The sequence below is a fragment of the Ornithodoros turicata genome, chromosome 5, assembly GCF_037126465.1.
Source record: "Ornithodoros turicata isolate Travis chromosome 5, ASM3712646v1, whole genome shotgun sequence".
Lineage (NCBI taxonomy): Eukaryota > Metazoa > Arthropoda > Arachnida > Ixodida > Argasidae > Ornithodoros > Ornithodoros turicata.
The window spans coordinates 48,627,189-48,650,723 of record NC_088205.1 but is presented as its reverse complement, the minus strand read 5'-3'; the positions used below and the strand labels follow the sequence as shown (position 1 = coordinate 48,650,723).

At 46.4% G+C, this 23,535-nt stretch overlaps 2 protein-coding genes and 1 long non-coding RNA gene across 3 annotated transcripts; 1 reads left to right on the top strand and 2 right to left on the bottom strand.

The window, feature by feature from the left end:
• Positions 1–3,284: 3,284 nt before the first annotated feature.
• Positions 3,285–4,025, bottom strand: LOC135395821 (uncharacterized). Its single transcript, XM_064626911.1, has one exon. The coding sequence runs from the start codon at positions 4,023–4,025 to the stop codon at positions 3,285–3,287; it is 741 nt and encodes a 246-aa protein (XP_064482981.1).
• Positions 4,026–4,090: 65 nt separating this feature from the next.
• Positions 4,091–5,197, bottom strand: LOC135395820 (uncharacterized). The gene has a single exon (XM_064626910.1). It carries the CDS (start codon positions 5,195–5,197, stop codon positions 4,091–4,093), a length of 1,107 nt encoding a protein of 368 aa, XP_064482980.1.
• A 13,035-nt stretch (positions 5,198–18,232) lies between these two features.
• Positions 18,233–20,580, top strand: LOC135396003 (uncharacterized). Its single transcript, XR_010423240.1, has 4 exons — positions 18,233–18,876; positions 19,014–19,108; positions 19,232–19,349; positions 20,347–20,580. It is a non-coding gene; the product is annotated as an uncharacterized LOC135396003 (long non-coding RNA).
• Positions 20,581–23,535: the final 2,955 nt, after the last annotated feature.

Here is a 23,535-nt window from a genome sequence, read left to right as displayed (position 1 = left end):
GTCGTTACTAACCAAAAGTTTTTTGTTCCCTTTAAAGGAATCTACAGGTGGTGAGCACGCGTAAGGAATTGACATATCTCAATACAACTTAGACCTGCCTGTTGCACATGAGATGTGTGACTCTACTTACACACACAAGCTTCTGCAGGTTCGATGCATGTATATTTTGAAACATGAAAGACAGAGTGCTAAAAATATATCTGAGGTGAAAAATTGAGCAGTTCACTGCAGTAATTCTATCGATTTATTTTCAGCATTTTGGGAAAAATATAGTGATGGCAAGATTACCTGGTGCTGTACTGCCAGACCATCTGCTGTTGGAGTTCCATGTCCCAGATATTATATATAATAGCTGTTTGAGGTTATTACATATTTATTATGCAAGTTTTGTGCCTGTGAGTTCCTGTAAATGTGCTCTACGGTGATCATACTGGACAGAGAGCAATGCCTGTATAATAACAGTGACTAATGTTGTCCTGCCCATAAACCTATTCCTAGGGTACATCTGCACCCTTGGAAGTCACTGGAGAGGCGTGTTAGCTTAGCTCAATTGGTAAGGGCCCTGGATCGGTCATACAGAAGATGTGGGTTCAAGTCCTACTACTGGCTAACCTTTCCAGTGACTGCCTTCTTTCATCATTCATTTCTTAGGCACTTGATGCTTTGTATGTATTTGCCTTTTCTATGTGTTCCAGTCTCAGAACATCAACTGCCATGTTCAAAAGAAGTGGAATATGCCTCTGCAATCTGGAACCCATCCCAACATCTCTTAATCGACAAAGTAGAATTTGTACAGAACCGCACGGTTTGTTGCTCGTGATTATCATCCTTTTTCCAGCGTCTCAGCCATTAAAGCCAAACTCTTTCTTACTCCTTTGATTACCAGATGAAAGGTATCAGGCCTGGCATTCTTTCAAAAGTTATATTACAGTCACACTCCTCCCCACCCCACTTACTGTCAATCCCCTCACAAGTTACTTCCAAGACTTGATGACTCGCACAAAGTACTTGCTCCACCTACACAAACAAAAAAATTCCTCTACTCTCCGCACCAGCTGATGGTGTCAAACTGGAATGACGTTCCTGCCCACATGGCATCAGAAGAAAATGTATCGTCATTGATTTCCAAGTGCTATGATCGTTTTCAGATCGAATGAATTTCTTTGTGGTGAGTGAACGAATTTTGTTTGCATCATTTTGGTATTTGTCTTTTTTGGATAAAAAACCTCCCGCATTTATGTAAATCCCTTCAAAAGGGTCTCTAAGTAAACAAATGAAATGAAGAACTTCATTATACTTTCATAGTTGGAGCATTTTTAATGCATATTTTAAAACAGTGGCTGCTAAAAATGTGTCAGACACCGTTACAAAGGCTGCCGTCTGTATCAGGTGAATCATGATTTTTCCCAGAAGCCCAATGATGTATAACGCTGCATCACATATGCTATTTTGGAGCAGTCTCTTTAGACATATTATGAAGATATTATCTGAGTGCCACAATAAACTATATGAACCACATTTCATGTTACATCATCTTCGACTAAAACATGCCTATTTGAGTATTTGAGCAGCCCAAGATACCAAGCTTGGTTCCTCAAGGTCTACATCCTACTCGAACTGGGTGTGCACTTTGCACACAAAAGGAAAATTGAGAATGAAAAAAATGGCTAGGAAGCAAGCGAACTGGGGTTTTACATCATGCATGGAAGATTGAGGTTTTCGATAGTCAACTTGTGTAGTGAGCACTTCTGGAGGACTGACAGCAGGAACCGAGGTCACACACAGGGTAACCTGCATAACAGTCTGATTTACTTCCACATAACGATCATTAAAATACTTGAGGTGCATAAACAATACTATTTGGGTGCTATCAGACAGTAAGAGTTCGAACAACACTTACGACATATTGACTGAATGGGTGGACAATAGGATGCGTCAGAACAGGATTGGATTTGTGTCTGTGGTGGAATTGAGAGCCCAATGTAATTCTTACCAGGCGGAGCAGGCTGATGAGATGGTGCTTTGTGTCAGGGGTCAGCACAGTGGTTTATCCAGAATCCCAAGCATGGAGGAGTGTTGAAAAAAGTTCGGGGGGAGGGGGGGGGTCATTATTATAGTTGCATCATTACCGACATGTGTCTACAGCTGAAATTGCAAGGGCACCCCCTGTAGGGGGTACTTCCACCTAGTATCTTGGGTATTTAAAGCATGTAGTATTTACTATGGGAAAGCGTACTTTGCGTATCCTGTTCACCGCGCAGACTGGTATAACGATTCTCTTGTTTTTTTAAAGTCGTGTAACATCCATCTCACGAACTGTTGGTATGTAGTGTACGTATCTATTTCCTGTATGAGACACGCAAGCTTTGAACAAAGCTAAAGCTAGTAGGACGCCGAGTATTAATTCAGCTGCACTCTTTGTGAATAAGTGACGAACAATAACGAAAGTTCAGAAAAACTATTTTGTATTGAAACCAACCAGCATGATTGTGCACGAGACACGTACGCTTCTTACTTGTGAATATGAGCGCTAGGTTTGTGCTGCCCTCGAAGTTCTCAATATGCTACTTTAAGAGCAGCTCCTTGCAACATAAGCACTCGACTTCTTTCGGCATTATTATGCAATGAACCACTCCGGCCCCTTTACACGGCGCCGTCAAACATGAAATTTACACAAACTGTTCATGTGCTTCAGCGTGATGGATGCTGAAAGCTCATCTAACAGTCTGTCGTTGGAACTTTCTTTTCATGCTGAAGTCGATTCGCGGCTCAGCATTTCAAAAGCAAGGCCTCCAAACCCTACTGCACGTAGCAGGTGCCTCTCAGCTGCTGAAAGGTAGCTGAAAAGCTGACTTGTCGACTCCGCTGTGCTTCCGCGTCCATATTGAAAAAGCACCCAGCAATACGGAAGTTGCGGAAACCACCCGAATTTCCGGTGTGGACATTCCACCAATAAACGTCGCGGGCGTTTGACGTCATACATATGGGAAAACCACTGCATAATAGCTAGAGTTTTGCGCTGATCGCACGAGTTGAGGGCAGAAATCGAAACCGCTTTTCGGCTCCTTGTTTGGAATAGTTGGCGGCTCCGAAGAGACGAAACGTTTCAGTTGGAACTTGGAGGCACCATGTACGTTCGTTATCCATACAAACAAAGACATTGACCAGGTTCTGGTCAGAGACCCTTTAACATGCGGTTTGAACGTAGTCCTGATATCCAACGGAAGCAAAGCCCGGCGGATAGATTCAGAAACGCCTTTGACATAGGGGATGACAACGCGTGTCTAGTGGGTGCGGTTCCCGTCGCGCGGTCCAGATGTTTGCATGCGCTTGCGAGTGTCCTCGATAAACCTGCGTGGGTAGCCACGTTTGTCCAGATAATCGGCGATCGTCGCGTCCTCAGAAGCTTGTAACTCAGTGCAGGATGATAACTGTTCAGATCTGTGAAATAACGTTCGTACCACACTGCGTTTGTGCTCCGTGGGGTGGTGTGAGTGAAAACCAAGGAAACTGCCGGTATCACAAGGCTTTCGGTAGACACATGTTTGAATGCCGCCTGGGCTACATCGGCGCGCACACACATCCAAGAAAGGAAGCTTGCCATTTTGTTCCATCTCGTAAGTGAAATTGATCGATGGCGCAATGCTGTTTAGAACCGAGTGGAAGTCATCAACGTGGTCACTGTTGAGAATCACGAACGTGTCGTCGACGTAGCGGTGATAGAACTTGACCGGGTGGCAAAATCGTTCCATGGCGGTTTCTTCAATATGCTCCATGACAAGATTAGCTAAGGTGACTGACACAGGGCTACCCATGGGACAGCCTTCGATCTGGTGGTAAGTCCTGCCATTGAAGTTGAAGTGCGTCTGATTGAGGCAAAACCTCAAAAGAATAACCACTTCTTCAACTGTGAGCGATGTTCGAGTTGGCAGACTGCTGTCCTGGCGTAGTCGTGCCTCCGCCACCTGTACCGCAAGATCCTTAGGAACGTTGGTGAACAGAGACACCACATCAAAGGATACCATAACCTCATTTTCGTTGAGAACTTGCGTCCGGACCAACTCTACAAACTCCTTCGAATTGCGAACCGTCAGGTGTTGTTACCGGTGACCGGAGCTATGAGTTCCACCAAGTATTTGGATAGGTTGTATGTCGGTGACCCAGCGAACGAGACAATAGCCCTCAAGGGGCATCCTGGCTTGTGTATCTTGGGGAGACCGTAGAGCACGGGGGTGGCTCCGTTCGAGGAGAAAAGGCGACGGTAGGTAGCATCACCTAGGTGGTCCCTCTTCTTTAAATTACGTAGGTGGTCAACCAACCAGTGTTCCGATTTCGGAGTTGGGTCGCGCGGCAAAGCGACAAAATGCGTAGCATCTTCAAGGATCTCCTTCATCTTTGCATCGTAGTGCTCTCTGTCTAGTACAACCGTACCTTTACCTTTGTGAGTTGGAAGGACGATGATGGATTTATCTAAGCGTAAGTCACGCAATGCGGACTGTTCCTGTTTGGACAGATTGGAAGGTAGTCCTTTCACGTTGTTAAGTGTGGTCGCGATGCGGCTGCGTGCCAGATTGACACCAGTTAAGTCCTTGATGTGGCGGAGCTTGTCTTCGATTTCCACTACAATCTCCCTTATCGGAACTGCGCGGGGCGCGAGGGTGAAATCTAAGCCCTTCGAGAGCAGACTCACATGGCCGTCGGAAAGTGTCTTCGATGACAGGTTGAATACATTGTTGCAGTACCGAACGAGAGCTTTCTTTGGCAGGAGCAGGGACAGCGCCTTGTCATGAATATCGGTCTGCTTCTGTCTCTCAAGCAGCTCAGCCTGTTTCCGGGCGCTGAAAATCTGGCGCATCTCGTCGGGTTGAAGGGTCCGCAACAACGTTTTCTCGGCTAAGTCAAGTCGATGACTGGAGTCGTTGAGTTTGACCTTGTTCTCGAGGACTCGGGCTTTCAAACAGTCGATGCCGCAGATCCGGACCAGCTTTCGGCCGTGCGGTGTATCCACAAGCGGCCGACAACGGAGAGCTTGAGGGATGACTTTATGCTTGAGGCACTCCTGGCTGAAGCATTGATGGCACTCCAAGCGAATAATCTTTGTAGCCTGGTTGCAGTACTCTCTCACACTGCCTAAAGCAGCTGAACCGTGGTTGGATCGGATAGATGCAAAAATACTCCAAAAGCCGGGAGACGACATAACTGGACAAAAAAGTCGAGAACTCCGACTTAACATAACAAAATAACAAGTTTTACTCAGACGTTTCGTCCGTCATGCGACGGACATCATCAGTGCCAAACTGGATGAGAGATTATACAACCGGTCGCTATTTAAGGAGTTGGAGTATTGTTCGGGAAGGGGGCCACGGTTTTTGTTACAAACCGAGGGGTCACCACGTATGTGTCACGACTCTAGAAGCTTCCTGGGTCCCCATCTTTGTTCGCGAGCCAAGGTCACCGCGTTGTCGAAGTCGAAACAATGTCCCGTGTCCCAACAATGCTTTGTAAGCTCCGTCTTAAACCGTGTGGCGTGGGTCGCGCTCTTTATGTCCCGTTTATGTTCTTTGAAACGAGTGTTCCATTTTCTGCCTGTCTCGCCAATGTCGCCTACCTACCGTCGCCTTTTCTCCTCGGACGGAGCCACCCCCATGCTCTATGGTCTCTCCAAGATACACAAGCCAAGATGCCCCTTGAGGCCTATTGTCTCGTTCGTTGGGTCACCGACATACAACCCATCCAAATACTTGGTGGAACTCATAGCTCCCGTCACCGGTAACAACAGTCTGACGGTTCGCAATTCGAAGGAGTTTGTAGAGTTGGTCCGGACGCAAGTTCTCAACGAAAATGAGGTTATGGTATCCTTTGATGTGGTGTCTCTGTTCACCAACGTTCCTAAGGATCTTGCGGTACAGGTGGCGGAGGCACGACTACGCCAGGACAGCAGCCTGCCAACTGGAACATCGCTCACAGTTGAAGGGGTGGTTATTCTTTTGAGGTTTTGCCTCAATCAGACGCACTTCAACTTCAACGGCAGGACTTACCACGAGATCGAAGGCTGTCCCATGGGTAGCCCCGTGTCAGTCACTTTAGCTAATCTTGTCATGAAGCATATTGAAGAAACCGCCATGGAACGATTTTGCCACCCGGTCAAGTTCTATCGTCGCTACTTCGACGACACGTTCGTGATTCTGAACAGTGACCACGTTGATGACTTCCACTCGGTTCTAAACAGCATTGCGCCATCGATCAATTTCACTTACGAGATGGAACAAAATGGCAAGCTTCCTTTCTTGGATGTGTGTGCGCGCTGATGTAGCCCGGGCGGCATTCAAACATGTATCTACCGAAAGCCTTGTGATTCCGGCAGTTTCCTTGGTTTTCACCCACCCCACCCCACGGAGCACAAACGGAGTGTGGTACGAACGTTATTTCACCGATCTGAACAGTTATCATCCTGCACTGAGTTACAAGCTTCTGAGGACGCGACGATCGCCGATTATCTGGACAAACGTGGCTACCCACGCAGGTTTATCGAGGACACTCGCAAGCGCATGCAAACATCTGAACCGCGCGACGGGAACCGCACCCGCTAGACACGCGTTGTCATCCCTTATGTCAAAGGCGTTTCTGAATCTATCCGCCGGGCTTTGCTTCCGTTGGATATCAGGACTACGTTCAAACCGCATGTTAAACTTCGAAGTGTCATATCGAAACCGAAGGACCCCGTTCCCCCGGAAGACCAGGCTGGAGTAGTCTACAAAGTACAATGCCAAGACTGTGGCACGTGCTACAATGGCGAGACAGGCAGAAAACGGAACACTCGTTTCAAAGAACATAAACGGGACATAAAGAGCGCGACCCACGAAACACGGTTTAAGACGGAGCTTACAGAGCATTGTTGGGACACGGGACATTGTTTCGACTTCGACAACGCGGTGATCTTGGCTCGCGAACAAAGATGGGGACCCAGGAAGCTTCTAGAGTCGTGGCACATACGTGGTGACCCCTCGTTTTGTAACAAAAACCGTGGCCCCCTTCCCGAACAATACTCCCATCTCCTTAAATAGCTACCGGTTGTATAATCTCTCATCCAGTTTGGCACTGATGATGTCCGTCGCATGATGGACGAAACGTCTGAGTAAAACTTGTTATTTTGTTATGTTAAGTCGGAGTTCTCTACTTTTTTGTCCAGTAAACATAATTGTAACGCCAGGCATCCACCAGACACTTTCCATTGGTGACGACGATACAGCCAATACAACGTTGCAGTGAATCGCTAGAGGCCCACGTAACTCGTCAGCAGAAACCTCGTAGCCACGGGGATGGTTGGGTTCCTTGTTGTGAACGGCAGCCGAGCAGAAGACGATTACATTCGATGAAAAAGTGCAGCTCACATGTCATACCTGCCAGCGCAAGTGCAGCAAACGATTCACACACAAAAAGCTGTTCATTATAGCGTGTTATCCGAACGCCTGCGACCAAGAGAAACGTACTGCTTTAGCTTGTGGAAGACGACTGATCAGACCAGGGAGATAGGCAGAACTGACTGTTTTCTTCCAGAGCGCGAGGGGAGACCGCGCTTAGTGTCGCGCGGATATGGCCACTACAGGCCCCCCCCCCCCCCAGAAACGACAAAGTCGCTCCAGTATACCCGTTTGGGGGGTGTTTGGGAGGTAGGTCTAGTTGACAGGTGGGGGTGGAGCCTGAAGCGGTAAGAAAGGGAGGCTGAGTGTCGGATTCGGTGAAGGCGGGTTTGAGCCGATCGATGGACACTGTTTCCCGACGACCACCGTGGTCGATGATAAAGCATTTGGGATGGCGTTCGATCACGTGGTGGGGACCAGAGTAGGGGGGCTGTAGAGGCCGTCGGAGGGCGTCAGTCCGGAGGAACACTTGAGATGCTGATCGGAGGTGGGGTGAAACGAAGGTCCGATGGGTACTAGGAACTCGAGGGGCAGTTGGTCGAACTCGGGAGAAGTGGTCGCGAAGGCGTCCGACATAGTCCGTTGCTGTCAACTGAAGGTTGTCAAGCCGCTGGGGGTCGAAGAACTGGCCTGGAAGGCGAAGGGAGGCCCCATAGACGAGGTCCGCTGGTGTGCATTTCAGACCTTCTTTCCAAGCACTGCGAATGCCCAGCAGTATCAGGGGAAGTACTGCTGCTCATTTTGGGCTGTCGTCGTAGGACATTATGGCGGCTTTGAGGTGACGATTAAAACGTTCAACAATGCCGTTAACGCACGGGTAGGCTGTGGTGCGACATCGGGTGGTACCAAGAAGCCGAGTCAGAGCAGAAAAGAGTCGTGATTCAAACTGACTTCCCCTGTTGGTGATTAACTGAGATGGAACTCCGAAGCGGGAGACCCAAGTTGAGATGAATGCTTGCGCGACGGTCTCGGCTGTAGAATCGGGCATCGGGGCCGCCCCCGGCCATCGGGTGAAACGGTCGATGCACGTCAGGAGGTATCTGTTGTTATGAGACGGGGGCAGGGGACCGACGATGTGTATGTGGACATGGGCAATCCTTGCGTCAGGCAAGGGGAAGGTCGACTGGGGAGACGCGGTGTGCCTGTGAACCTTTGCCCGCTGATATGCGAGGCAGGATCGCGTCCAGGTGCGGATGTCGGTGTTCATCGATGGCCAAACGTAATGGGTGGCTACCAAACGTTGCGTGGCTTTGACTCCTGAATGAGAAAGGCCATGAAGCGATGAGAAGAGCGCCTGAACGGTTTTGGTACAAATGGTCGGGGCGAACCGGTTGCCGCGTCACAAAAGATAGGCTGCTGGATACCGGAAAAGGGGATAGGCTGTAGGCAGAGGGACGAATTGCCGGATCGGATGTGCCTAAGTTCTGGGTCAGGCTCTTGCTGCCTGGCAAGATCGCCGAGATTGATGGGGGTGTCATGGAGGGAAGAGATCCTACTGAGAGCGTCGGCGGGGACGTTGTCGGTTCCTTTAACGTGCTGGAATTCAGCGTTGAGCTCAGCTAGGAAGGCGAGGGGCGAGGTGTCTGATTTCGCGTTTCGAATAGCGAGAGCTTCCAGATTGAGACGCGTAGACCAGCGGCTTATGATCTGTGAAAATGACGAATGACTTGTCTTCGAGGTAGTAGCGGAAATGTTTCGCCGCTGTGAAAGCGGCGAGAAGTTCGCGACCAAAGGTGCTGTATTTCTCTTCCGCAGGAGATAGTTTCTTCGAGAAAATTGATGCAAATGCGCATGCAAATTGATTACTTACGAATTAGGAGCATAAACCTTGTACCGATAATGTTCTTAACGAAGATAATGATAAGTCATTGACATTCACCTCTTCAGCGGCAAGCCTATTCATTATGTGTGGGAGCGCATAGGTTAGCGACTGGCCACCGTAGTCAGTTCTAAATTTCGGAAGCTTCTATCTTGCAGTGTGTCGTGTACGATCAGCAAACGATTTAAGTGAAAAAAGAAAGAAAAAAAGATTGTTATTCTTAACGGCTACAGTATAAGCTTTCAGCAAAAAGTAATTGTACAGACTTGTTGCTTTAATGATATTGAACGTAATAAATAAGTCTCTGGTGTGATGGTCAAAAGGAACCCCGGTCTTATTTCTTCAAGAGCTCAATTTGCTTGCTTAGCTGTAGCACCGTTACACAAAAGTAATCCACTGAGCCGCCTGGTTATTTCAGTACCCCTACGTTCGTACCCCTACAGTTCGAGTACCCCTACGCTGCAATCACAGATGACGACATCGTCGGTGTCGTCGCTTCCGATAGTGTGCAAGAAGAATCTGATGATGAAAGCGGGGATGCACCAGCTGTGACGGTAGAAAATGCGCGGGCGACACTGAGAACAGCGCGGCGAAGCAACTGTGGCTATGAGCGGCGTACAGACGTGGACAGATGGAGAGAGGACAGCAAGAAGAAGTGGGGGAGGGGGGTTAGTTTGCGTCCTGTGCCCACTTCACGGGGAACTGTGCCGGTATTCGTCTGGAAAGTCTTCGGAAAACCCAGGGAAACCTCCGGCAGCGCAGCCGGTGACAGGGTTCGAACCCGTGTCACCGCCCAGTCTCGGCGTGGAAAACGATCATCTTAACCACTCTGCCACGGGGGCTGGTCCCTAGTATTTTTCGAGCAACAGAACAATATTTCGGGTTCGCGTTTTAGGGCTAGTTGACTGGGCTGGGTTGTACTCCGGGTCACACATGGAGGTTACGTATCTACCTTTGCATTTATCGCATTTGACACGTCTCACACACTGGTTCGTCATATGTCCCACCCAGGTGCATCGGAAACATCTTCGCTGAGATTTGAGCTTCTCTTTTCGGGCACTCAGATTCATATCAGAAGAGCATCGTTCAGTCGTATGCGCCGAAGAGCCGCAAAAGATGCACTTGGCCGGCTCAGAACTCGTTTGGAGTACTAGCCCACTGGGACGGCTCATCTGACTCCCTCTTCGTTTCACAACTCCTCCATCCTGGCTAGATATTCCCGCCTTTTCTCTGCTTTCAACTTCGTTCTGGAGAAACTCGAGGAGATCCTCTAACTGTTTTTCGGAGTTTTCGAGCTGTGCTGGTTGTTGCTGTTTCCTACGATGGTAGTCCAAAACCATGTCCTGTGGCAACGCGTTCAGGAGAATGTCGTTCATCATCGCTGCGTAACTTCCAGCAGTTATTCCGAGAGATTTTAATCCCCGCATACTAGACTGGGTCTGATCATACATCTCCGTCAGTCTACCAGTATCGTGCGAAGAGCGAATATGGGAAAGTTGACGCAGACGGGAGAAATACTCGTGTTCTATCTTCTGTCTATCACCAAAACGTTTTTTCAGCAACTCCAATGCATCATCATAGCAAGCTTCCGTGGCCTGGAGTCCCTCAATCGCAGCAGACGCCCGTCCAACGAGAAGAGATCTCAGGTACTGGAATTTCTCGATCTTGGAAAGGGTAGCGTTTTCATGTATGCTGCTTAAAGGGAGGGTCCGCAACGGTTGTGCCCAAAATTAAGTGAAAGTTGATTTCAGCAGAGCCCACCCCCCAGATGCTGACAACAGCCTCCGTTTCGTATAAACGTGCGCGTATAATTTATAAACAGCGAAAACGATAAAGCGAAACCGAAACTATGAGAGCAGGCGGTGGCATCGGAATCTAGGAGCTCCACGCCGTGACGTCAGTCGCGAGATTCGTCTGCCGTGATTCCCATGTGTTGTATTGCATTGAAGACGCCAGGAAGCAAGTTACGCTCAACGTGCAGTCATGGAAACCGACTCCGCATCAGAATAGAACTCCACGGGACTTCAGCCCGATTCAGACGTGTATTCTAATGAGAAGAATGACTTGACCGCCACCATAAACCACAACGACTCGCCGTATTCGACGGACCCTGTACCAGTGCGCGCGTCGCTTGAAACCGAGGCCTCGGACCCATACACTGAAGACTATCGAACTCGGAGTAACTAATGATGAGTTTCTAATAGGTTGTCCCACATTCTTATACAGGGTGTCCCAGAAAACGTGTCATTGAATTATAATAATAAAAAAAACTACACCAACTAGACTCATGCGGTCAATGGCATTTGTTCTTACTGGGTTTTTGCCACCTCCTCATATGAATGTCGTGTAACGTAAGTTTAATTATCTAAACTTTTGCGAGCTTAAGTCAGAAATTTGCCTAGTAAAGGTAACTTTGTAACCCCGCCAATGTGAAGAGCGTGTCTAATTTAGTCAAATTAATGATAATTGACAGGGATATTCAGGAGCTATCCCATCGGAGAAAATAGCCGAACATCATACTCTACGGAGGTCGCACAGAATAGCGCACGATGAATTTTTCAGCGCAATCTTTGTCAGTCCGACGAAAGGAGGTTGGAAACCCAGCCCTCCCCGACATCGTAGAAAGAGATAAAACAGGCAGGGCTTATCATGTCCGACTTTCGCTGGGATTTTGCTTTCCCTCTCCCAATTTTAGGAACTGTTACTTTTTCTACTATCACTCTGTGGGCTGGCTTCGGAACCTCCTTTCGTCGCACTGAGAGCGATTGCGCTCAAAACGTCATCGCGCGCTATTGTCCGGTGCTCCGAAAAGCATGATATTCGGCTATTTTTTCCGATGGAATAGCTCGTGAATATCACTGTGAATTATCATGAATTTCAGTGTATTCGGCACGCTCTTCATATTGGTGGGGTAAAAAAGTGACCTTTACTTGGCAAATTTCCGAGTTCAGTTCGCAAATATTTACATAATTAAACTTGGAGTACATGACATTCACATTAGGAGGTGGCAAAAACGAATAAGAACAAATGCTGTTGACCGCATGATTCTAGGTGGCGTAGTTTTTTTATTATAATTCAATGACACGTTTTCTGGGACACCCTGCATAAGTGCCACGGGTGCACGCGTAATATGAAACATGTTGCAGGTGCACATGCGGTCGGGGCCTCCCGCAGGTGCCACTCCGAGTTCCCGCATGAGCCGTCTTTTCGTGTCGAACATTCCTGGCTCAAAATGATGAGAACATATCGTTCTCGAGCTGGTCTTCCTCCACTTGATTTTGCGCAGCGCCATTTCCCACTCCAAACGACGTTGTTTGGCCGTCGGAAACTGGAAATATGCTACGTCTGTTGTTGTATCCGACCTGTTGCCACAACTTATTATACAGCATGTCTTACCGGCCATCGTGGTGGGTGTAAGATCAGCGTGCGACGTAACGAACACAATTGCTACGGAAAATTTCCTTCGTCAAAACTGCCAAAACACACAGCAAAGCAAGGCGGACGGCGCGGGATATCTCGCGACTTACATCACGCTCTGTGTTGCTTGCAGAAAAGCGCTCGTGGCTCGCACTACCCTGTCACCGAGCGCGTCATAGAAGAAAATCATTTTTATCAAGTTTGACTCAGTTTTCGAAGGAGATATTTTACAGGCGTGGTCGTTGATAGCTAAAGGTGACGAATATTCGAAAATCTCGGAAGGGACCTCATGCGGATTCTCCCTTTAAGGCCGAATCACCCAACCCGCTCATGTCATCTCCTCGCGATGGATGGCGCCACGCACTGTTGAGCCACGTGATATTTCTGGACCAAAATCGGAAATGACGAATGCACGCGCGTTTGCGTGCCTATACGTTGTCTGACTTTGGGTACTGACGGCACGAGGAGCCCGCTGGCTGCCGCTTCTTCTTTTCAGGGTGTAGAGAAGAAAGATATCAATAGTAAACACCTTGTAAAGGAAATTGTGTACACGAAAAGACATATATTACTCTTTGGAATGTGCGCCATTTACCTGTTTATATCAGAAAATTGCTTTGGAAGAGGGATTCCGAGAGTTTGCATTCTACATGTTGACGAAACCCACACGGTCTTTTTCTTCCGTCGTTACGACACAATGGCTGTACTAGCTTACCATGACCTGTACTATGGTGAACTATAGATCACCATACCTGTCCTTCCGATGACTTATTTTTCTTTCGTTCGAACATATTAATTGCGCGACAGGTGGCAGCCATGATGGCTTTTAAGGAACCCTACCCACTGCTTCGAAATGTGTGGCGTAATGCACTTGTGTATGATGCCGAAAATAAAAGCTGTCGAAATATAAGTGTATGTATCGTAACCTGTTGTAATTTTTCTTTCCTCAAATTAAAGGGCGAGTGACTACACCTGATTATTCTCCTTTATCAAATTGTGGAGATGACACGTTCGCGAGTCCCACTGTTTACTGCGCATGATTTCTCACCACGCTACAATGTCTAAGCGATCCTCTTGCCCACCACCACCGATAAGTGAAGCGGATTGCAGTAAAGAGCGCCCCATTTTCTCTTTTTGCTTTTCTGATTAGTCGGCATCAGACGAGGCCAAGGCAGCCAAGGCTTCTAACGATCAACTAAGTAGCCAGCATTTTCTAACACTTTATTTCTTCTGTTTTGTGAACTGTTTCGAAATTATCTGCGTACACACATACACAATACCTGTCATGCTCCGGCAACCAAAATCATCATTAAAAAAAGCCAAAGAAACACAGCTTAGTGACAGATTGCCTATAAAATGTCACACAGTTATCATTGTCTACTGCCATGCAAGAAATATTGCAAAGAAATTGTTCTCGACACGCTGACTTTGACGTGGATCAGCTGTGTCTTGCTAAACACATGTTACATCCAAGCCAAGCAGAGTCAAGGCTGTCACTCTTGCAGTGCATTCTTCAAATAATGAAATCCTGCTTCGTACATTCCGTAGTTCGGTATGCCATCACCTTACGACCTGCGACGGAGTAGTAAGGACAAACGTGGACAACAGCTACAGCAGGTCCTGAAGGTCACTCATGTCCACAGCATCTTCTCTCAATTTCATATGCCTTGTTACACGGGGATCGATTATTTCTGGCATCAGGTAATGTAGGTAGAACTTTTTGAGCTGGGGCAACAGGCATTCCCACAACGATGGGTCTTTTCTTATTGTAAGTACCTGCATGTCCGTGGGTGACCAGATCCCAAGCTTGCAATAACTTCTCTTAGTTATATTTAATTGCGCTTGGATCCGATAAAAGTATTTATGTGATCGCGGCAGGTACAGTGAACCTTCTTTGGAAACTTTGACACCAATGGCATGTCTTTTAGCAGTTTCCACGATGGACGGGTAGTTTTGAGCGCTTGCAGGGCATTTGATCTCAAGGATGTCATCGTCATCAATAAGGCGATCGGGGCTCGTGGCCACGTACGGCGTGTCAGGATTCACAAAAAGACCACAGCGCTTCACCACACAGGCTGGATTTCTGGCTTGGAATACCGAAGCTGCCTCATTCTCGTGGTCCATACCGTATTGGCAATCCCTGCTCTGGAATGACCTGGGATACAATATCTGCTTCACAATTGACGAGTAGTTGAAAGTCGCTCGATGCGGCCGACATATGCTGTAAATCGAGGTGGAAGGTATCCTCTGCTTTCTTTCTGCACGCCAAAGTGAGCACTGACTTTGTTCCAGCGTAGATTCCTGGAGGGTGTTCGCTTCGTGGGCTGTAGGTCTTATTTTGTCAGCTAGCTCTATAGCTTTCTGGAGAAAGATGTTGTTCTCGAGGTCCGGCCTTTGTGAATCTGGCCCATAGTCCTTGTCTCCGGCGACGCTTGAAAATTTTGGCATCCTGCAGGGATTGTCACGACGCACCGCTTTTCTGCGTGCCTTGCGTTCGTCTCGTCTCTTTCTTTCTTCTATTATCTTGATCAACGAAGACGTCGGCCTCTTCCCGGATGACTTCTGCAGGTAGAATGCGTGCCACTTTGCGCCTCTCATGTTGTATGCAATGGCTGCAAGGCGACACCTATTTCCATACCCCCTGCCTTTCGCTAAGTCCACACGCTTTCCGCCTACTGCACGAGCAACCATGCTCATGTATGTCTCAGCCGCATTGCTTGTTGCGTCCAGAAGGAGCATGTCACTCCTGTCAGCGAGTATATCAATGGCCTTTTGAATTTCTACCATCATGCCGGATCGTATTAGAAGCCTGCCCTTTTCGGTCCGTCGTTCGTGTTCAACCGCATCACCTCTCTTGATGGGACAATGCTCAGAGGGACAGCCGCTGTGGATGCCGAAAACATGATACGGGCCGTTTTTCAGTTGGTGACGTAGCCTCTGTATCGCTTCAGGCGTCACAGCGTGGGTGTTTTGGGCATGTCGTCTAACCGTGGACCTCGCGAGACCCTTTAGGATTCGGATATTCGCTGACGACAAAATCTTCCTGGCTTCCCTTCCATCTGGTGATGTGAATGCTTTGGTGTCTTTTGCAGCGATGTACAGTCTTTTAGTGTAATTTTTGACCAGGTGATTCACGCATTCAACTTTTTTTACCAATCGACCGTATGAAACTTGTGTTTGAACAGCAACGAAAGCGCTGCTATCTCCATCGCCAGTTAGTGTCGTATATCTGATTCCGTACATTCGTTCACTTTCTTGGAAACCCTAGACGATAATGTCGCGCTCCATTGAGGTCGAAGATGAAGCCCAGTTGCGTGCACAGGTGTGTGGAAAAGGATCTTTCCCTTCAGCCTCCGCACGTTGACAGAGAGTGCAATACTTGTTCCTGACGCCAATGTACCGTATCTTTCGTGAATATTTGCCGACGATAACCGCGACACCGCTGTTTGCATTGTAGCTGTGCCCAAAAGACCTCTTACTCCATCCTCCGTCCACTATGACCGGAATCTGCCAAAAGCCGTCAGGATCAGGACATTCTTTACGTTGCTTCGCCAATTCGATTTCCTCTTGAGCGGCAGCCTTCATAGAGTCCAACGTTGCAGCGTGCAAACTCTCGCCAACTTTGTCCTCGCACTTCTGATACAATTTGTAAGAAAGGAAGGGAAGGCCAACTGACGCTGTAAGTTCTCGGGCTTGAGTGAAACCAATTCCGACCGCGAGACATCCTCGAACAATATCAGCATTGATGCTGTTTTTCGAATCCAGTGGAGGTTGTGTGCGCACAAAATGGCTAAAGGTGCAGAGAGGTGATTTGGTGCAGCGATATTCCAATGTGACACTCAGCTCCACTCTAACATATTTGTAGAACCGAAGCTGGCCACAAAACACGCATTCTTGTGAATGAGTAACAGCAGCTTTTCCGTATTCCTCAATCACTTGTTGAAAGTTGATGACTAGGGTGGCTCGTTCACCATCTGCGGTTTCTGACACCATCGACTGGCTTGTGTTGACAGGGGTTTCTGGAAAGTCGCACACAGAGGTTGCGGACAACGATGCCGTACGAGGCGGGTGCCGGTTGTCGTCGTTTCCCGATCTGCCGTGAACACTCGACGCGGATGCTGGTAGTTCCAGATCACTTCTCTGCGACTGCTGCCGGTTATCACTGCCTGCGTCGTTGTTATCGCAGACGTGACGTGGCATGAAAGTACATTCCTGTGGCTTTCCCGTGTTTGGACTTTTTGGGGTAGACACCCATTGTGCTTCAGTGTCCATCACGTCCGCATCAAATGCACAGGACTGATCCCTAGAGGTGAAATTACAAACAAAGACCTGTAAGCGTATGTGAGAGTAGGTGACGCTCACGCGTTTCCTCTAATAAAGTAAGGAATAGTATACCCAACGTGGGTCAGCAACAACGCGCTGCAAGCGCAAATGCTGCATCTGGTCACTACTCACTTTCCAAGCTAAAAAGGAAACACGAAGTGAACTTTTATTTTATTTTATAGTTTTCTTTTTTGTTTTTTGTTTTTTGCGGTGCATCTCGTGCTTTACTTGCGAACAAGTTTTGCACTCCTTTGGGGATGTTTCCACTTTAGGGATTGGACAGCTATAAATTATGTCATGCGACGCCTACCTGTCAGAGTTTTCCGCCAATGATGTGGCAACAAGCCGCATCCTCTTGCGAGCTGTGGCAATGCTCCTTGCTCTTTTCGTTCGCTTCCTTGCCTTTGATGGACGTTTTCTTGATCTAGTCATTTGTGGATAGGCGGATCGTACGCAACTGGGGAACTTTCTTAAGAGTAAAACTTGCTAGCACCAACAACGGCAGCTTTTTTATTTAGTTGAGACACTATACGATCCCTAATACGTTTCGTGAGCCAAAGGTTCAACTAACTGTTTCAGTCACGAGCCCTTGAGTGACATAGAGGATATGTTTGCAAAGAAAAACGAAGTCGGAATTTGTAATGTAGTTTGATTATCAGACAGTTTGCCCTGCACGCGCTTGCTCGCGCACCTTCTCCCGTCCCCTCCCCCAGCTAGGTGCGAAAGCCGAGGTCCCTCTCCCAAAGCGGAAGCTGGATGTGGTGGCAGCACAGTGCAGCCCCGGCGAGCAGACGACAAACAGCAAAATTTATGTCCACTTCACCGCGGAAACTTGAGTACCTTGACACGAAACTTCAATTGAAAGGTGATCAGAATCAACATTTGCACTGCTGGACACCATTCTGAAAAGGAAAATTTTCTTCACCGACGTTATACCGGCCGTTTTCATGCTAGTTCCATAGGGCTCAATGTATTTGTTTCCAAGGAAGCAAAAAAATGTATAAATTCAACCGTGTGCAGAAGATGAATTAAAAAGGTGTCAATACCTACATGGTATCTTCCATTATTTTGTGCCCAGAGTTTGGCAACCTAAAAGCAGTGGTTTGCGAGATGAACTGGGCACCGTGATACCCATAGAGATTACATTGGGGTGATTCCGCCTTAAAGGTCAGATATGCCGATTTTGAAGTGCCGCAGAACTGAGCGATACTCGCGCTGTGTGTTCATTACCGAACACTGAATATGTGTGCGAAATATCTTGCTCCAACTGTTCGTAGTTTTTTAGAAAACAGTTTTTTTAGTTCCCACGCCCGGCCGTCAGACCGTCGGCAAACCCTGCGCACGGGCGCACCGACGTCACTGCTCTCGGTTTATCTGTCTTTGGCTTGGCATGGACTCTTGGCTTGGCTGCTTGGCTTCTTTCGTTTCCTCCTCTGTGCATCGTACATAAGCGAACAGCTGTTATGTTGTTGCTAAGCCGGAAACAAAGCATGTGAATGTTTTTTTTTTTTTTTGGCACAGCGTCGTTGGGAAAGTGCACTTCCTTGTTCTGACCTTGCCTTTTATGGGCTGGAGCGATATGAATCGTAAATATGCCACGGCGAAGTTGTCGAAGATGCGAGAGTGCTACGCTGTTAGAACAATTCATCGGTGCATTCAAGTGTTACCTATTATAAGCTGCCAAAAGACCAAGCAGTGCGAAGCTCTTGGCTGACAGTGGTGCCTGCTAATTTCCACTGCAAGGATTTCGTCCACGAATGTTATCATAGGTTACGCGCGACTCCAGAGGCAATTTGGAATCTCGGCACGAAATCGTCTGATGAAAATCTGAGGTGCCCGACGCATAACATTTTGAACGTGCCACGGAGGATCAAGGCAAAAAAACGAGAGCAAAAAATGGTAAGTCGAGGTTCAGATATAAAAAATAGCAAGCTTAATGAATCGATTGTGCAGCTGTCCTACTGCGCTTACTCTGATATAACCACGATTAACAACACAATAGTACTATTGATAGTCTAACTTCTGGATTATCACAGGTGCACGCTGAAGGCGGAAATGAAGCATGATCTGGCTTGCATCTGGTCATGAAGAAATTGCTGACACGTTAGTTGCAGTCCACCTCCACCAACAGGTATGACAATGTGATGTTATAATTTGAGTATTCATCTATGTTCAAATTTTCATGTGCACTCGCATGCAGACATTTTGACACCACTTTTAAATCTGCCCTCAAAGTTACAACCTGTGCTTCCAGGGTGGAAAACAAAGATCGCCATTCCGATTAGCTGCTATCTCCCAGTTCAAGCACTTTTGTGTCTGGACACTGGTTCCTGTGGATGGGGTGTTACAAGCTTTACTGTCTGATATAGAAGGTACGTTACATTAGTTCAGTTAATTTGTCTTTTGCACATTTTTGTTACTGTTAGCTGGATTACTGTTGGACATACAATCCTTTGACACACCGAAGCTGATGTCGCCTCTGATAACATTTTAGAATTTTCAGTGTCATCAACGTCCATTGAGGAAGGTGCCTTTACTATCTGTGAATCTTCAACTGAAGAATAGCCCAGAATTCATGTTAACATTGTTTACTCTTATTAATTCACTGTCTGTTTTCTGAGAGCTAAGAAAAATGGAAACTATTTATTTGTCACAACTTCACACTGGATACTGGTGTGGTACTGGCTTGACATGTAAGCTAAAATACCTGGATTCTACAATAATTGTGTTCAACTTGGTGCATTACCGTGGGCAATGCCACATTCACTACATTTTTAGTGGGTCCGGTGCACAAATACTGTGTGCATACTGCATACATACATACTGTTCGATAGGCAAAAATACCTGAGCAGTGCTGTGTAGTCTTTTTACCCAAAGTCCATACTCTTACTGCAAAGTCACAGTACGTAGAACAGCAATGTGCAGGTATGCTGCGATAGAGATTCTCAGCAGAAAGAAGACTGTTGAGAGCATCTCAATTTTAATGAGACGAGACTTTCGTGCACAAAGCTGCTCTTGTTAATGTCTGACATGAAGTTACAAAATCCCAGAATATATAAAACATGTTGTAATGTAGAGAGCGAGGGGTGGTACAGACATAAAGATAATTAGATAATCATATATAATAAAATAAAAAGGGGGTACAACTGCCCCCTCAACTCAACTCGACAACTCAATAACTCTACTTATTCTCTACCTTACAACATGTCATATATTCTGGAATTTTGTAACTTGATGTTAGACATCAAGAAGTACAGCCTTCTGTGCAAAAGTATTCTTTCTGTTGTGCACAATCATTATGCAGTAAATGCGACTATCCATTTCTTGTCATTAAATGCTTTTCCTTTCTTTCTTTCTTTTTTTCTGCAGTGATGAGCATCCATAAGGACACATGCCAGAAAGGGAGTCTCTTTGGGATGACAAACCCTCATCACCTCATGAGGATATAATGGTTGACGAATGGTTCTCAAGCACATCGAAACTTCCAACAAATAATTCATGAAAAAGCCAGTCAGTGCTAGCACCAGGAATTGAACGTGGGCCATCCTGCTACCAGTCAGAGATGTTCAGTGGTGTAGCCACGAGGGGGCTAGGAGGTCTCGAGCCCCCCTGCCTGCCACGGACCGACCCACACAAATCGTGCAAATCCGAGACCATAATATATGGGGGGGGGGGGGGGGGACCAGTGTGACTATCGCGAAAGTTCTTGCAGTTCATGGCGTCTATCTAAGAAGCATTCTTGAATGGTTTTCAAAGTATGAGCTTTTCAAAATACTTCCAATCTCGTGACACCACTTCATTGGTCATGACAGCCTATACATGTAATCGTACTGTGAACGTCTAAATAAACTATTTTCGTTCCCTTTTTTAATCCTCAGTTTGAAGTGTGCACAAGTATGTGTGTGTTGTCGACACAGGACCAGCGGGGGGGAGTCTTCGTATCGAGCCCCCCCCCCCCCCCCCTACCTTTGAGGTCGGGCTACGCCACTGGAGATGTTACATTTCAGGCGCTCATTGACTTTTGGTGAATTACTTGTTGACTTTGTCCCAAGGTGGAGCTCGCTACAGCTCATTTGCTATCTGTTAATGTTGTGGCGTGTGTTGCGTTTTTTTCTTTGTGTGTTCCAGGCTCAGAACGGTTAATTTGGATCAGGTCAGGTACGTTTCATTTAGACATGGCAAACATAAAGTGGTGTTTCTCAACACAACTTAGCAGTGGTCTTCATGCATTACTGATACAGGCCATTAAGCATGAATAGAAACCTAGCCAGAGCAGCTGATACACAGAGTGAACATAGCCCGTGTGTGTTTGTCTTTTCCACCGCAGCCCTTGGGTTTCCTCCCTGATGGCTACACATGTCAGGGATAGGTTTCAGAACCGGTAGTTCCCGCCAAGTGTGAATTGCTTTTCAGGGGATCATCACGCTGGCAGATGAAACATATGGTTTAAATTATTTGCAGGACAGGAATTGTGCAGCTTCACACAAATACTACTACTACGATGTAAGAGTGGTTTAAAATCTATATTTTTTGTGTTCCTGACATTATCGCACAAGATGTAGTATCCACTATGATCCTTTATGTGGGGGGTATGTACAGTGCAATCAACAGATGCTATTTACAAATCTGTGTTTTCTACTGTGCTGAAATGGGGTAGTTTGTATCTGAGAGCCATAGTGAAACACAGGCCCTCGAGAAACATGGCAACACATTGCAGGGACTCTGGATGCTGCCTAAATTTCCAGAACACACAGCTCAAGGCAGCGGTTAAATAACAAGTGGTTAGAGAAATCCAAGATAGTTGCATCCGTAAGCAGTCCGCTGTTGGATTTGCTTCTGTCAGAGATACGTTATCTCAAAGGGAACGCTGTGACACACTCAGAATGATACTAGGGCTGCCTGTGAAATAGAATGAGGAGAGGGGAAGATATATAACCTTTTTCTTGTCTGTTATTCTATTGGTTAAATTGTCATTTTCTTAGCAGCATATGTGTGTATATTCCAGAGTCTGCTAATAAATATATCAGTTTAGAGCTAGCAGTCGCATTGTAGATGTCTCATCCTGTCCTTGGTTGCTTGTGATTCACTATGGCCATGCTTGCTAATGCAAAAACAGAAAACAAAAAAAGACAATAGAAAAACACGGAAAGAGCTGCCTGTTCTAGTGCTCACATGGAAGCAATGCAATGAGGTAACATGTTCCATTCATGAATTGTGCATAGTAGTACATATCACAACGGCAACCGATTAATCTGATTTTTCTTAAGTACTTTGTTTTTTTTTTAGCTTTGTTTGCACAGTCTATTATTGGAGCTTTATGTGATTCCCCTCTTCAGATACTTTAAGATTGCTGATGCTGTGCAGTTTGTTAATTTTGAAACTGTACTGTGCTGAGGTACAAAAACAGAATTGTCATATCTGCATTTGAGCACATAGGAATAATTTGTAAGTACTTTACTTGTTGACATTAATATTTGCACCAGGTCACAACATTGTTGATTTATGGAAAATGTGAATAAATATATTTATTTGCTTGCCAAACAATGCACAAATGTCTTCTTTTCTAGTGAGATATTCCCTGTTCACCAGACATAAATGTGGAAAAGTTAAAGGGGCACAATGATGGTAGAGTCTAGCGTTGCTTTTTGCCACTTCACATATATGCACTGTTATTCGTGTGCACATGTAGGAATAGGAAGGTAGAGGATGCGCATAAAAAATTTCGTATGCAGCCACACATATGGTTCAGAAGATTAATTAGATGATGTCCAAGCATATATAATTGTGCTTCATGTGCAATGGGTATGCTAACGGATTGCTTCCATGAAGCCTTTTTATTTATTTTTTATAAATTCTTTCTATAAATGTTATTTTTGATTTTATATAAATTTCATATTACATATTGTATACTTATATTCTTATAAATTTTATACTAAAAACTCAAGTTACACAGCCCCTGTAAGAATGCCCTTTGCAAATGGTTTCATAACGTGTCTCGAACTGTAAAGGTAAGAGGCAATCGAGAATGCTGCAGACAAGGTTGCAACTTACATATTGCTTATCACGTCCTACATACAAAGTGCTTTGTACAATAATTCCTGAGCACAGAATTAATCCCGAGGCTGGCCAGTGATGTCACCCACGACGACAAGTCACATAACTGCCTTTAATACTTTTACACCCCATGGGCTGGGTTGTGAATTGAAAGAGCACTCTACAGAAGGATAAGGTGCACCTGATTTCTAGGATCTATGCTATGCCCTAACTCTTCAGACACCACATTTCTAAGTGGCAATATGTGCTCTGGTACTTCTTTTGCGTCTGCATAGTGTGCAACCACATGGCTACTGGAGCTTTCGTGTGCATGTTTTTGTGCGACGGTGTTCATTACAAACAATATCCAGATGTCAGACATAAAATGTCAGACAGTAGTTTGTAGCGTACCACGCAACGCAGCGTGACATGGGAGTGCGTGATTCAAAGAAAGCTTCTGGAAAATGCACAGAATCCCACAAAAAGTTTAAAATGTGATTTGTATTTCGTTTTACGTCTTTCGTC

Bases quoted from the DNA above. Each gene is read 5' to 3' on its own strand.
- LOC135395821 (XM_064626911.1), bottom strand. From the start codon at position 4,025: ATGGTATCCTTTGATGTGGTGTCTCTGTTCACCAACGTTCCTAAGGAT.
- LOC135395820 (XM_064626910.1), bottom strand. From the start codon at position 5,197: ATGTCGTCTCCCGGCTTTTGGAGTATTTTTGCATCTATCCGATCCAAC.